Source organism: Leptopilina boulardi, unplaced genomic scaffold, assembly GCF_019393585.1.
Source record: "Leptopilina boulardi isolate dan_hultmark-lab unplaced genomic scaffold, ZJU_Lbou_2.1 LbouV2_71, whole genome shotgun sequence".
NCBI classification, from domain to species: domain Eukaryota; kingdom Metazoa; phylum Arthropoda; class Insecta; order Hymenoptera; family Figitidae; genus Leptopilina; species Leptopilina boulardi.
This window is the reverse complement of record NW_026138018.1, coordinates 290,853-306,671: the sequence shown is the minus strand read 5'-3', so window position 1 is coordinate 306,671 and position 15,819 is coordinate 290,853. Positions and strand designations below refer to the sequence as shown.

The window sequence follows — 15,819 nt, the reverse complement described above, 5'->3', positions numbered from 1 at the left end:
AAAAGTATCGATAATAAAAGTATTGTGATACCAAAAATAATACAACCAAATGTATTGGTACCAAAAGTATTGTGATACCAAAAATAATAGTATTAAAATATTTATACTAAAAGTATTGTGATACCAAAAGTATTAGTATCAAAAGTATTGGTACCAAAAGTATTGTGATACCAAAAATAATAGTACCAAAAGCATTTATACTAAAAGTATTGTGATACCAAAAGTATTAGTACCAAAAGTATTCGTACCAAAAGTATTGTGATACCAAAAATAATAGTACCAAAAGCATTTATACTAAAAGTATTGTGATACCAAAAGTATTAGTACCAAAAGTATTTGTACCAAAAGTATTGGTATCAAAAGTATTGGTACCAAAAGTATTGGTACCAAAAGTATTACTACCAAAAGTATTACTACCAGAAGTATCGTTACCAAAAATATTGTAATACAAAAATTATTGTGACACCAAAAATATTGTGATACCAAAAGTATCAAATTGATATCAAAAGTGCTACTAAAAATATGGTGATACCGAAAGTTTAAATAACAAAATTACCAAATTGATATGAAATTTGGATTTCAAATTTTTGAAGTTGGAACTTTCATATTAAGTATTAACTGTCATAAAATATAATTATAATTAGACCATAATTAAAAATAAAAAATTTTATTTTTCATTTTTCCCAAAATATTATAGTAAATTCTTCTCTACACACATTGCGAGAGATTTATTTTTCAACAAAAAAAAAAAAAAGAAATTGTTTGTTTTGAGAATTTTTAATCAGTGGACATTGTCGGACATGAGGGGGAGAAAAACGTGGAAAATCCCCGAGAATCTGTGTATCAAATGCGTTTGTGACGCGGTTAGAAGCGAAGGGTTAGAGGGATGGGAGAGGGAGGGTAAGGGGGGGTGGGATGAAAAAAAACGCCACAACATCTCTGTGTGCTTCAGGCGAGGATCATATACTTTCTCTGCGAAGAATATAAACGGCTTTGTTGAAAAATCCCAACTTTCACCAGACTCAACAAACGTACATTGCTGGACAGCCAACTCGAGTCACGTCGTTTTGGATTCTTTCCAAACGGCCTACTCTGTGATTTGTGTCCTTAGCGACAGACAACGAAGAATTAGAGTGAGAGCTTAAGCACTTTTTTTTGGTCCAAGAGATGTGTACCAAAAAAAAAAAAAAAATTCTCTCCTCATCGTTTTTTGTTTAAGTTCAATTTTCTTTTCGTTCTTTTTTTTTTTTGTTTTACCACAACAAATCCTCTACAAAAATAATTTACACTTCTTGCACGTTAATCCTAAAACAATTTGTCCATTCGTTAATAAGCGAATTTATAATAATAATTATTATTATACATTTATTTTATTAAATGTTTTAAAAAATATTGATATTTTTTTTATCTTGGTCTGATTAAAAACTGGTTTTTACTACTAATACCAATATTATAAAATTTTCAATTGTATTGTCTGACTTTTATTGACTTATACTACTGATAAAAAATTAATATATTTTTTTTTTTTTGCTTATATTAATTTTTACAACTGATATTATAATAAGAAAATTTTTATATACTTTGTCTGACTAGAATTTGCTATTACTACTTATACTAAAATCGCAACAATCTGTCTGACTAAAACTTGGTTCTACTACTGATAACAGAAATTAACATTATTATGTGAAAACAAATATTATAAAAAATTTTAAATGGCTTCTTTTTTCTTTTTAGTACTAACACTGAAACTAATAAAAAATAGTTTTAATTTTTATGACTGAAATTGACCTATACTACTGACAGAGAAGCCTGAAAAATATTGACAAATTTTTAAGACGACATGAAATTAAATAAAAAGTTCAGAAAGAAAAAAAAAAGGGAACAATTTCATTTTCATATATATTTTGATAATCCTAGAAAGTTTGTCTGATAATCGAAAAGAAAATCACGTTGCAATTTACTCCACACCCCCTTGTTTTAAACTGATTTTAGATTAAAATTCAAATTACATACCTTTACATTGGATTAAATTTAAATCTCATATCTCAGATTAGATTAAAATTAAATTACACATCTTTAGATTATTATTATTATAGAGTTTAAATTTAAGGATTAAATTTTAAAATGAATTTCTTAATAATTGAGGACAAAATGTTGCGCTAATAAATATGGAAAAAAAAAGATAATTATTAATTCAACTGCTGTAAACAAAGCTTTTGTAAAATAAAAAAAAATATTTTAATTTGCAAAAAATGAAAACCATTTTTTTCTTCAAATTAAAAACACTTTCTTTTGTTATAAAACTAATTTTATTTAAGAAAAAAAAAATTGTTTTTTTCAAAATAAAAAAAAATATTTAAATTTTCTAACAATGAAAACCGTTTTTCCTTCAAATTAGAAAAAAAATTATTTTCTCCAATTTTTGTTCTCAATTACGTATATATATATATATATATATATATATATATATATATATATATATATGTGAAATTCATTTGTTTGTGCCTCGTTTAATTAGAAAGTTGCTATTTAGAAATGTGGATAGAGTCCTCCATGCTTCTCTCAGCTATTCTATAATCACTGACCTATTTTCTTGTTGTATATATATATACATATACGTGTGTAAGATAAACCGTATAGTTAGCGAAAATTTAATAAACCCATCGACGCGAGTTGCTGGGTTATATATATATATGTTGCGCGCGAAGAGAGAAAAGAGATGAATAATATAAATTAAATCTGGCACGATTACAACCATCTCGATTCATGCACAGTGAAGAGGCAAAATTGAAATTAGCCAAGGTATGATTGGATATATTCTGCTGATGAAATGCATATGGCGTTAAACTGAATGATAGTTCAACCGTAATCTACCCCTTCCAAAAAAATAAACATTTTAGACTCTACCAATATTAATCCTTCAATTATCTTTATCTGTTATTTTTTCAATTCAATTAACTTTTAGTCAAAATATTTTTACTTTTTTTTACAAAATTTAATTACTTTACCCCACGAAACATTATGACGTTCATTTAATTTTGAAAATTTTGCTTTATCCTCGAAATTGTATTCTGTGAATTTAAATTAAAATCAATTTTTTAAATTAATAAATTTTATATAATTTAATGAAACTTTTTTTTAATTTAATAAAAAAAATTTTTTTTTATATTATAAAACTCAATATCTTTTTTAAATTAAAATTTATTTTTTAAATTAGAATTAAAAAATTGTTTTTAAATTAAAAAAAAAACAAATTTTGATTTCTCTGCTTAAATATATTTCTCAATGTATTTTAAATTATTAAAGTAATTAAAATTAATAATTATTTTTTATTTGAATATCAATTCTATAAGAAATTAAGTTTAGTATTAACCTGAATGTTCATGTGTCGTAAGAAAAGGACAATGTAACATCACTGACTGAAACGGATGGTAACTCACGTTCTCTTGAGGCGTGTAACCTGTTAACCTGTTATTGTTTGGGGGATTTTCATGGAACAGCGACACATTTCCCACCCTGGTGGAAAGTTACTTACCGTAACTTGACTCTACCTCTTAGAGACTAAAATATATTCTCTCAGTTTTATTTATTATTCTGTTTTCCTGACATTAACTAGTCCTTTTACATCGAAATAAAGTCACTTATACAAATGACATTTTGTAATTTCAGTAATATTAATTAAGGCACAAAAAAACTGTCCCACTAGCGAAAAAATTCAATTAAAAAAAAAATTTCTATTTTTAATTTTCCAAAAATTGGATTATTTTTTTTTTATATTAAAGTTTTTTTTCACTCGAAAGGTAATTTTTTTCTTCCTTTTTGTTTTTGGACTCGCGAAAAGCGTTAAATTTCGTTTATCGTTTGAAGATTTCAAAAAAAGATTTATAGACGAAAAAATATAAGGGGATTGAATTTGGCGTAGTGTCAGAATAATTTGTAAGTATAACTCATGAAGAAAAGGTAACACCTGTGCGCGTAAAAGAGTTCTCGATTTTTATTTCAGTATATGCCTCAATTTATTCGACTCTCACAGATCGATTACAAAATCTGTTCAAAAACCTTCTAGTGTTTTTTTTTTTTTTTTTTTTTTTGCTGTTCCTGAAAAATAGTTTATGCATTGCTTCCAGAGCGACCGCAGTAGCGGAAAATGAAATTTTTTTCGATAACGTAAATCAGTAGATTGTCGATGTTATAACGGCAATTGGAAATTTGTGTTTTAAATCCCTGAAATTGAGAATGTACCCCGTGTTGTGAATTTTACAGTTTATTTTGTTCGACATTATTATTATTTTTTTTTTTTTATAATAGAGAAAACAAAAACTGTTTTTTTTTTTAAAAAAGAAGAAAAATTTTAAAATAAATAAAAATTTGCATTCGTTTTATTCGACTAAAAATTTATTTATTAAATAAAAAATAAGCAAGCATTATGATTAAAATTTAAATCGTTTTGTCTGACAAAAATCGACTTTTACTACTGATATTGAATTTATTAAAATGTAAATCGTTCTGTCTGACTTTAAAACTATTTATAAAACTTTATTTTCGCCAGTTTTGTCTAACATTGACGTTTATTACTTAAAAAACAATGACAAAAATTTTAATTATTCCGTCTGACGAAAATTATACCTATACTACTTATGTAAAATTTGCAAAAACATCATGTCTGACTAAAACTCTCTTTTACTACTAACTTTATTATTTTGGAATCAACTATATTATATTAGTCAAAATCGAAATTTAAAATAAAATAAATCATTTCCATTAAAAAGAATGTGAGTAATAAATATGAATTAGCGAATAAAAAAATACGACTATAAAAATTATTATTAGAACAATAAATATAAAATAACGTTGGCTATTGGATAAATAAGAGTCCTTTGCAATATTTGTGGCTATAAATCAAAAAACTCGCGAGGTGAAAAATCCGCGCAAGTTTCCTGAGGACAATTTAAAAACAATTGTATAGTGATTCAACTGTATTTTTCTTTTCTATTTTCTACTTTCTGTATCTATATCTAAAACTATATCTATATCTACAACTATATTTATACATCTATATATAGGTAATACATGAGATTTTTAAACTTTGCTTTCAGAGGCGCCTCGAGGGACGTATTTGTTGATAGATGGCCGAAGGTTGGATCCAGGAAATCAGTTTGTACCGGTGAAAGAGGGCTCGGAACTGACACTCGAGTGTGCAGTGGATGGTGGTAACCCACCTCCAATTCTTGCCTGGGGCATGACTTTATCTCAAGCAACATTGGATGGTCCTGAACAACCACCAGACAATCTCACCATTTTACCAAACACTTCTGGTCGACATAGTGGAGCACATCTCAAAGTGTTAAGGGGTCATCATAATGCCACCATTATTTGTGTCGCTCGACACGTCACACTTCCAACTCCACTCAACGCCAGTATTCTACTTGACGTTCAATGTGAGTTTTACATAATTTATGAATTAATCATTTTTTTTTTTTTTTTTTTTGCCAACACACTCTCTCTTTACATGTTTTATAAGAGAAAGATTTTCATAAATCTTGTCAAGTGAATGCTTTTCAACATTCTTTTTCCAAACCAGGATTTTTTAATTTTTTTTTTTTGTTTTTATACGTTATTTGAAATTTAAAAAAAGGAATTTTATCGCGGAGTATCAAAAAAAAAAAAATTAACGTTTGCAGAAAAATTGGATATTTTTTTTTTTTTTTATTGTAAATTTATCAAAACTAGAAATAATTCAGTAGGTCGAAATGAAAAAATAAAAAAAATTTACTCTTAATTTACAAAGTCAAATAATTCTGTAATGAATTTTTTTTTCTGGTCCCTGAACCAACGTGACTCTATTGCAAACAAAAAAAAAAAAAAAATTCACTTTTACAAAATTAGTTAAACGAGAATCCTCTTGTCTGACTAAAAATCGAAGAGATACACGTGTGTGTCTGACTAAACATATTCACTTCCACTGTGTATACGCAATTACCCTCTGTCCGACAAAAAAAGGCGCACATTTCTACTATATATATAGAAAGTAAATACGATACGGTCAGACTGGAATAAAAATAAAACTATTTCTCCTGAATATGTCGACGCAAAAAACGAGAAAGAATGTTTCATTTTTATAAATATGCACTTAAATCGACATTTCTCTTTTTTCATATTCGATTTCAAATATTATGCAGCGAAACTGTGTTTCGAATACTAGGGTGAATTTTTTTAACCAAATTTAATTTATTTGAATAAAAAGAGAAACAATAAAATTTTTATTAAATAAATAAATATATATTAAAAATATTTCTCAAAGAAACTAAATAACTACACTCAAAAAGAGTAATCTCCAATTAACAGAAAAATCCCTCTTTTGTTATTTTTTTTAATACAAAATATTTGTTACGAAAAATTCTATTAATTTGATTGTCTTGACATTAATACCTGGAATTTTTTTTTTGAGATTTTAGTGTCAAAAACAGATAATTAAATGCAATAGGGAAATTCTTTTTAAATGAAGATTTTTATTTTTTGAAAAATATATAAATATATATGAATACACTGAAAAAAAAAATTTGATTCCAATACTCGATTACTTGACTATTATCAAATAAATATTTACTTGAACCAAATAATTTTTATTTGAATTAAATAAATTGTATTTGAAGCAAACTGAAAAAAATGTTTGGTCAGTACAACCAAACTTTGGTTGTGTTAACCGAATTGTTTGATTAGCCTAACCAAAGTTTGGTTGTACTAACTGAACATTTAAGTGCTCGGACCATACAATTTTTTCAGTGCAATAATTTCTGTATTTGAAACAAATACCATTTAATTGACTCAAATAATAATTATTTGATACAAATAAACATTTATTTGATACAAATAAACATTTATTTGATACTCTCTAAATCTGAATTAGTAAAAATGTTTACTAATTTAAATTAGTGACTCACTTTTTGCTTTAGAATTAATTAAATTTTACTAATTGTTAGTAAAAGTTACTAATAATAATTAGTAAAATTTTACTAATTGAGAAGCAAAAAGTGAGTCACTAATTAAAATTAGTAAACTTTTTTACTAATTCAAATTTAGAGAGTAATAGTCAAGTAATCGAGTATTTGAATCAAATAAATTTTTTTTTTTCAGTGTACTAAAATATATTTCAAAAAAAAATCTTTACCTGGAACAGCGATAAGTTTTTCTAGAACAGCGATATATTTCTTTAAAATAGCGAAAACTTTTCCTGTTTTAGTGAAACATATCGCTGATCTAAAGATTTTTTTTCCATTTAAGAGAAATCCAATACAATGAGAATTACTTTTTTAATGTGATATTTATTTATTTAAAATTAAATTTTCTTTGCTATGAATAAAATTCGTCCTAATTCTAATTAAAAGAAATTATAATTCTATTTCTAAAAAAAAAATCATTGAATACTTTTTTCACGCATTATAAATGCGAAGAGAAAAAAGAAAAATATCCACATAATTTTTCAGTTCAGTGATGTTATGAAAGATGATAAAATGTGGAAAAAATGAGATAATTAAAAGTGGAGTATTTTTGCCACGCACATAGTGCACGGTTAAATTATTCCAGTGAGAACATTGGTGTCGCACTATATGGTTGTATAGCGACTGGCCTGTGTATAGTCTTGTAGTTTATTTTCTCACGCCCTCTTACTTTGCTTCTAGTGACGGTAAAGACCATAAGAGAGAAAGAGGGGGAGAAAAAAAGAGAGAGAGTGAGAGAATAGTGGCGAGCGAGTAAATGGGGGATGGGGGGGGGGGTTGGGTTAAAAGTGAAGGAATACGAGAGGAAGGAGTTTCAGTCAGTTTTCAGGGAAACTTGCCAGTGCAGGGATTAACTCTTGCCTCTAACAAAAACGGGAAGTGTGCACCGACGACGGGGTCTCGTGCAACTCGAGACCACGAATATATATCACTTGAACGGGTTCTTCTTACCCAGACTCGGAAACTCTGGGTCTATATCGTATCTAGACTTTAGTCTAGATTATACGCTTACTTAAGGCTCGTAATGCATGCACACGCGCTTACGAAAACTAAGCGATGTCAGATTCTCGTTTCCTCTTTCATTTAAAAGTGTTTCAACCCATTTGATAGCTGTTAATATCAATTTTTTTCTTTCAAATACCACTCGATACTGTATTTTTACTGAAAAATTAAATTTTTGAATTTCACTTGAAAAAAAAAAAAATTATTCTTTGAAACGAGAAAAAAATTTCTCTTGCGAAAATCCTCTTAAATCAAAAATATATTCACTGTAAAAAAAAGGTACTAAAATAGTACCAATTTTAGGTATTAAAATAGAACCAAGGGGCAATTTAGTACCTAAAGTTTGTATTAAATAAATACCCCTCGTTTTACAGTGTTATTACTAAAATTTTAAAAAAAATTAAATAGCTTTGTCTGACTAAAATCGACTTTTACTACTTATACTTAGATTTTGCAAAAACTATTTGTACGATTAAATTTTATTATTATCAGTAATGCAATTTTTTTTCAGTTTTGTCAACCTAAAACTAATTTTTAATACTCTTAGTTTTAATTTGAAAACGATTTTTTTGATTTAATTTGACTTTCATATAAATTTTTGTTTAAAGTGTTGTCTGACAGCAATTGACCTTTACTACTGATCCCAGGTGGAAAAGTTCCTGGTAGTGACTATCGGTAGTCATTACCGCTCCAGCTACCGGAATATTCACTACTGGTAGTCACTACCGGTAATTTTTCCGGTACTACCGGTAGTCACTACTGGTATTTACCACCGGTAATTTTTCCGGTACTACCGGTAGTCACTTCTGATAATTTTTCCGGTACTACCGGTAGTTACTACCTGTAACTTTTCCAGTACTACCGGTAGTGACTACCGGTAATTTTTCCGGGACTACCGGTAGTCATTACCGGTAATTTTTCCAGGAATTGCAATCAAAATTTATTATCAAATAACAAAATTTTGATTGTAACTCCCGGAAAAATTACCGGTAATGACTACCGGTAGTGACTACCGGTAGTCCCGGAAAAATTACCGACAGTGACTACCGGTAGTAAGGAAAAAATTACCGGTAGTGACTACCGGTAGTACCGGAAAAATTACCGGTAGTAACTACCGGTAGTACCGGAAGAATTACCGGTATTGACTACCGGTAGTCCCGGAAAAATTACCGGTAGTGACTACCGGCAGTCCCGGAAAAATTACCGGTAGTGCCTACCGGTAGTGGCTACCAATAGTCTAGGAAAAATTACCGGTTGTCACTACCGGGAACTTTTTCACCTGGGATACGACAATAATAAATATTTTAATTATTCTGTCTGACTAAAATTTACATTTACTACTTACAACAAAAACAAAACAGCAAAAGTTCTAAATAAAACTTTCTGTTACTATTGATTCTTAAATTAAAAAAAAATTCAAATCACTAAAATCGACTTTTACTAGTGATATCAAATTTATTAAAATAAAAATCGTTCTGTCTGACTAAAGTAGATTTGTACTACTTTTATAATTGGTACAATTAAAATTGCCTCTCTGATTAAAATTGATTTTTACTACTAAAATTGTAATGAGAAAAATTTTAAAAATATAAATCTATGTCAAATTAAAATTTACTTATGTTAAAATTGTCTTTTTTTAATTTAGTTACTCCGGAAGTATAATTATTTACTAAAATTGAAAATTGAAAAGAAAAAGAAAAATTAACAAGAAAATTATTTAAAAAAAAAAAATAACTTTTTCACTCCATTGTGATGGCAATGTTTCTCAAGTTAACTCTTGTAGTTAAGGAAAATCGTGATTGATACGGGCGTCATGATCCCTTATGCATGAAGTCACCAAGATGTAAATTTATCAGATGAACAGTCTCACCCTTGTTTCCACTATAGTTTGTCAGATACGGGTCTCGTCTCATATTGAAATCAGCAAAGTGGAAATTCCTTTTGTTTTTCACACGGAAAATTTCTATTATTTAAAAAAAATCTTTTTTTTTCTTTTATTTCGTTTTTTCCCCTTTATTTCGTTTTTTTTGTGCAGGGACAAAACCACTAAGGCTACTGTGTGAACTTTCAGATAACTTTCTACTTTTGCATAAATAACATGAAACTCATGTATGTAGGTACAACAAAACGGTGTATACTGGGCAGACGATCCATTTACCGAATATATAGATAGTACGTCAGTTTTCCATTATCATTACTCACCAGATTTTGTCCTCTTCCACGAGGTCCCTGTCATAGTGATACATAAAGCGCTACTTTGCCAATCGATATTTGTGAGCGGGGCAAAATTCACATTTTTCCTCATGTTCTATTTGTCAGGTTGTCAAAATTTCGCCTGAAAGCCCCTTTATACAGTAAATATTATCCGTAAATAATAATTAGGTTATACAATAATTTTTTTTTTGCATTACTTTCCTTTTTTTTAAAATTTTTGCTCAGCATTTTCTTGTTTATTGAATTAGTTAGTATTTCTTTATATTTTTTTTTTGAAAAATGAAATGAAAAAACAAAATGAAGATAATAGAATTTTACACAATTTTTTATTTTTAAAATTGCAAATATTTTTGAAACGAAAAAAATTGGTTATTTAAGGTTCAGTGCGGCTCGATATGGCGTCTATCCGTCCGTCCGTCGTACACTCGAATGGTTACCATGGTAATATTTACCATAGCAACCAGTTAATATATATATAAAAAAAGAAATTGAAAATAAATTCTTTTTTTGTGATTTTTTTTTCCTTCTTTAGTTCGTAAATATATCGTCTTTCTCGAGTGGTAGGAGTTGCAAGTTAAGTGAAAATAATTAATTTAAACTTTTTTGATTAATAAACGCAAAACTTATCTAGGAAAATTAATTAACGTCGCTTGTTACAAAAGAAAAAAAATTATGAAAATTAATTTTTTAATTTTCTAATTAATTTTTACAAGAAATTCTAAATTATATATTTAACTACTATTTAAATACATGTCCCGTACACGAAAATTTAATGAACCTCATTTTCTTGTAATTAAAACGCAAATAATATCATACATCTAATTATTTTCCCATATATGCCTCGTGATATACATATATATATATATATACAGCACAGCTGACTAAAGTGCCAACAGGTTGTTTGAAAATCAATAATTGCATCTCCATCGTTGAAACATAATGTAATTTAGTATAAAATACAACCTCGCACGATATATAAATAAATATAGTGGGAGAGAATAAAACTAAAATTTATTTTACACAAAGGACATACACACGCTCGTCGATTTATTTTTCCATTTCAAATCATTCGAATGTTGTTGTTGGGGTTTTTTTTTTTATTTCACGTTCCCGGCCCACTAAATCAAAATGGTAATTGACTTTCGGAATGAAGTGCGAGTGGTTTTTTTTTTTTTAGAAAAAAAATGACACTTTTCAATGATGATGATTATGATGTCAGTTGAAAATAATTTTATTAAAATACTTGAAATATTTATTATAGCCTAGGGACTTGAAATTAATGAACATTGCTTGATTAACGAATGACATATTCGTATTCGGGTATATATGTATATAATATATATATATATATATATATATATATTCGAAAATTATACATATATAAATATAGTACGTATAGTCACTTGAACCGGCTTTGAGCCTCTGATGAAAGCATAGAAGTGGGATTAGCTGACTGGCGGGAGATATATCTCCTAGTCCGGATGAAAGGAATACCCATAATTACGTTCCTCGTCTACGGCAAAAAGGGCGTAAAGCCTGGCGCGAATGACGCCAATATTCCCCCTCTTACTATTTTTTTTTTTTTTTTTTTTTTTTTTTTTTTTTTTTTTTTTTTTTTTTTTTTTTTTTTTTGAAAGAGAACGAAAATTGAACTCACTAAAGCATATTTTTCTGTCCTACATCTGGTATGGAATCACTGTGTGTTCCTTCTATATAGGTATATATGGGGTTCACGCGCACGCTAGCAAAATTCTAATTACTTTGCTGAAAATTCGTACTCTATTTAAATTTTCCACATATGGTCATTATCCACATGCCTTGTGTTCACGAAAGTGTTTTTGGACTTATGCGAAATATTCTTTTTCTTTTTTTTTCGAGTTTTCACATTATTTACAAATAAGCATAAATCATAAAATCGTAATTTTTACAAGAAAATAAAATAATAAAAAAAAAAAACGCTGAATAAATAAATAAGAAAATAGAATTCAAAAAATAAAAAAAACATATTCGTTTCTTAGTCAAACATATTGTCGATTAAGTTTTATTAATAGTATTGTCTGACCAAATTGCGATTATACTACTGAATAGATTTTTCTTTACTACAATCGTCTGACTAAAAAAAGCTTTCGAAATAAAGTTTAATTGTCTGACTAATATGTACCTTAACTACTGACTACAAGATTTTATCGCTTGTCTGACTAAAATGCACCTTGACTACTTAAAAAAGAGTTGATAAAACGTTTGTCTGACTAAATTGCGTCTAGTCTACTGAAAAAGATTATTTAATACACTTGTCTGAGTAAAATACATTTTGACTACTGAAAAAAGATTTTTTTTAATACGTTTGTCTGACTAAAATGCACTTTAACTACTTAAAAAATATTTCTTAATACATTTTGTCTGGCTAAAATGCACCTGAAATACTTAAAAAATATTTCTTAATACATTTGTCTGACTAAAATACTCTTTGCCTACTGCAAAATATGATTAGTTTGTCTGATTAAAATGTGTCTATACTACTCACTGGAATTTTTTTTTAAATCAGTGTCTGACCAAAATGCTCTGTTTCTACTGATTACATAATTTTATAAAAAAGTAATAATGTAGTAATAATAATTATTATAATTACGTTTATTATATATTAACTTATTACAACAATTATTTAGTAATAAAAATATATTTAAAATATATTAAAAAAAGAATTCAATAAAATTAAAAAAGTTAATAAAATTCCAAATTTAAAAAATTAAAAAAATTATATTTTCAAATTTTGAATAATTTTGCTAATAAAATTTGTAGTTCAGTGAGTAAATATATATATATATATATATAAGTAAATATATATACACGTGTTGTTTGCACATCACATGAGCGACAAATATGAAGGTAAAGCATGCGTGTAAAGAGATAACAGCGAGATAACATTCTAATGACATCCGCGTTGGTGTATAAACGATGTACAGTGTTGATATATTAAGAGGCAAAATTTCTAAAGTGATCTAATTAAAATAAAAAAAAAAAATTCTTAGATCAAAAATATTTTTTGAATTTTTTTTTTTCAAAAGAGAACTCTTTTTTTAATGTTTACATTTTTTTTTTTTGCCATTGGATCACATTGAAAAATTTTGTTGAAATATAATATACAACAAAGAAATGATACATTTTAGATAAATGAAAAAAAAATTGGACTTTCGTTTTGATTAAGTACTTGCGTCGCTCCACAACGGCAATGTGGTTTATGACAAAGGAACTGCGTCTCATTAAGGAAAGTATAGCGTTTATTTAATCGCTCACAAGCAAAAAAAAAAAAAAAAAAAAGACAACATCACTTTATTGGAAAATTGGAACATGGAAAAAGCAGAAGATGCTTGTTATACTTGTTTTTATGACATACTGAAAAATGTTTTAAGAAAATTTACGATGTGTCTGTACACGGTATATAAATTTACAATAGAAAAAAAAGGATAATTATTCTTTTTGTTGCATCATATATTTTATTAACAAATTATATTTATTTTAATGAAATTTATTCTAGAATAATAAAAATAATAATTATAAAAAAACAATAATAAAAATTATAATAATGATAATAACAATGATAATAATAATTATAATAATAATAATAATAATAATAATAATAATAATAATAATAATAATAATAATAATAATAATAATAATAATAATATAACATAAAATGTGAAATGTAAATGACAAATAGACAATTGTCGCAATAGTTGATTGCTCTCTTTTGGTTGTTAAACTGTAAAGATAAAAAATTAATTTTACTCTCGTTTTTTCCCGAGAGTACTTGAATCTCGCAATTCCATGAACGAACTCGAGAGGATATACTCTGTTAAGAGAAAATAAAAAAAAATAAAAAGAGGATAATGGTAATTTTACTGGAAATTACCTGCTTTTATTGGATACTTTTAGTTTTATTAACATTGATTCACGTGAGATCAAGTCTATTTAATCAAGATTATGGACCAATATAATCCGAAATGAAAATTCATCACCAATTTGAAGGAGGAAATCTCCTTCTCTCTTCCTCTCTCTTTCTCTCTCTGAATTCACGTGGTGCATTAATGTATTAAAAGAACTGAGGTTGAACTGCAAATACCCATTTTGCAAAAGGATTTATAGATGAACTAAATATTCTGTTTCGAAACATCAGGACTTGGGTGTTGATGAAAAAATATACGTAAACGTAATCTAGGTCAGAATATACAACATTGTAAAAAAAAAAAAAATAAATGTCACTGATATTTTGATTTTCTTAACTTTTATTTTCTATTTTAAATTTCAATTTAAGAAAATTGAGATATAAAAAAATAATTCTAGAAAAAACGATATTTAAAAATATATATCCAAAGTTAAATATGAAAAAAGAATATATGATTTTTTTTTTTCCAAAGCACAAGAATATAGAAAACGTCTCAATCGAAATTCACAAAAGTAATAGATCCTTTCAAACAAAGAATATGATATGTACAAAAGAATGTAATAGAGAATGAAGTTTTTTTTTTTTTAAAAAAAAAGGAAAAATAAGAGAGATAAACAAAAAGATTTTTCCACACGAGTAAATCGATGAGAAAATCATTTTACTCAAAACTGAAATAAGAATGCCTTTCGCGTAAAAATCATGTACGAAAAATGGAACATAACGAAAAATCTGAAAAGAATCTGTCAGGAGATATATTTTTATCTTGAACCGGAGGGAAACTTTTATTTCAAATCTGAGTCTATCTCCTTTGACTATCTGTAAGAGGATTGATATTCCGGCCAGCGACTCGAGATTAAATGGAAAGGAAGATTGGCCGTGGGATCCGACGGATGAAATGAATTTTCAATGAAAGTCGAGAATCGAAAGTGGAGAGAATATATACGCGGTGGTAACAAGCCCCCTTTGCGTTGCTTGAGGCGTTTTTTTTTTTTTTTTTTTTTTGGAACATTATCATTGTTCCTCTCGGAGAGAAAGAGAGAGAGAGAGAGAGTGAGTTACAATGAGTTTCTATCACGATTAACTATATAGATGGAAAAAGAGTGACGTAAGAAATAGCGAGAGAGAAAACTTCGACCAGGATCAAGTCTTTTCATGCTCTCCCCCCCCTCAAGTCAACTCCAACTAATCCTTCTTTATAGGGAGAATAATGTTACAGGTGCGCATTTCATCTAGATCAGTGATTTTCTAAAACTGTAATAATTATAAGAAGAGAGTCTCTTATTTTTTTTTTTTTTTATTAAATTAGTAATGATTTTAAAAAATTTCCAAGTCATTAAACGGTTAAGTTGAGTAAATACTAAATACAATTAGAAATGAAGAATAACTGCTAAAAACAATTTTAAAATAAGTTCCACCAATTAAATCTGTCTATAAATTTAAGTAGTAAATTCAACATATAGTCAGACATTGGAAAAGTGGATTTTCATTTTCTCTTTTCGTAACAATTGCTGTTAGTAAATTTTAATTACTTAACTATATTAATTAATAAATTTCAATTAATTTACTACTAATTAATTATTTTCCAATTATCAACTTTATTAAAATATATTTTAAAAAATATATTATATTAATTTCATTTTTTTTCATATCAACTTCTGATAA

General features: G+C 27.3%; 1 protein-coding gene across 1 annotated transcript in view; it reads left to right on the top strand.

Moving 5' to 3' along the window:
- Positions 1-15,819, top strand: part of LOC127290579 (MAM domain-containing glycosylphosphatidylinositol anchor protein 1) — a gene marked incomplete at its 5' end in the record, with an annotated part of 197,800 nt that overhangs the window by 74,894 nt on the left and 107,087 nt on the right. Inside the window, one exon of the mRNA XM_051319266.1 lies at positions 5,097-5,438. Coding sequence (XP_051175223.1) covers positions 5,097-5,438 — 342 coding nt within the window. The remainder of the gene's footprint in view (positions 1-5,096; positions 5,439-15,819) is intronic.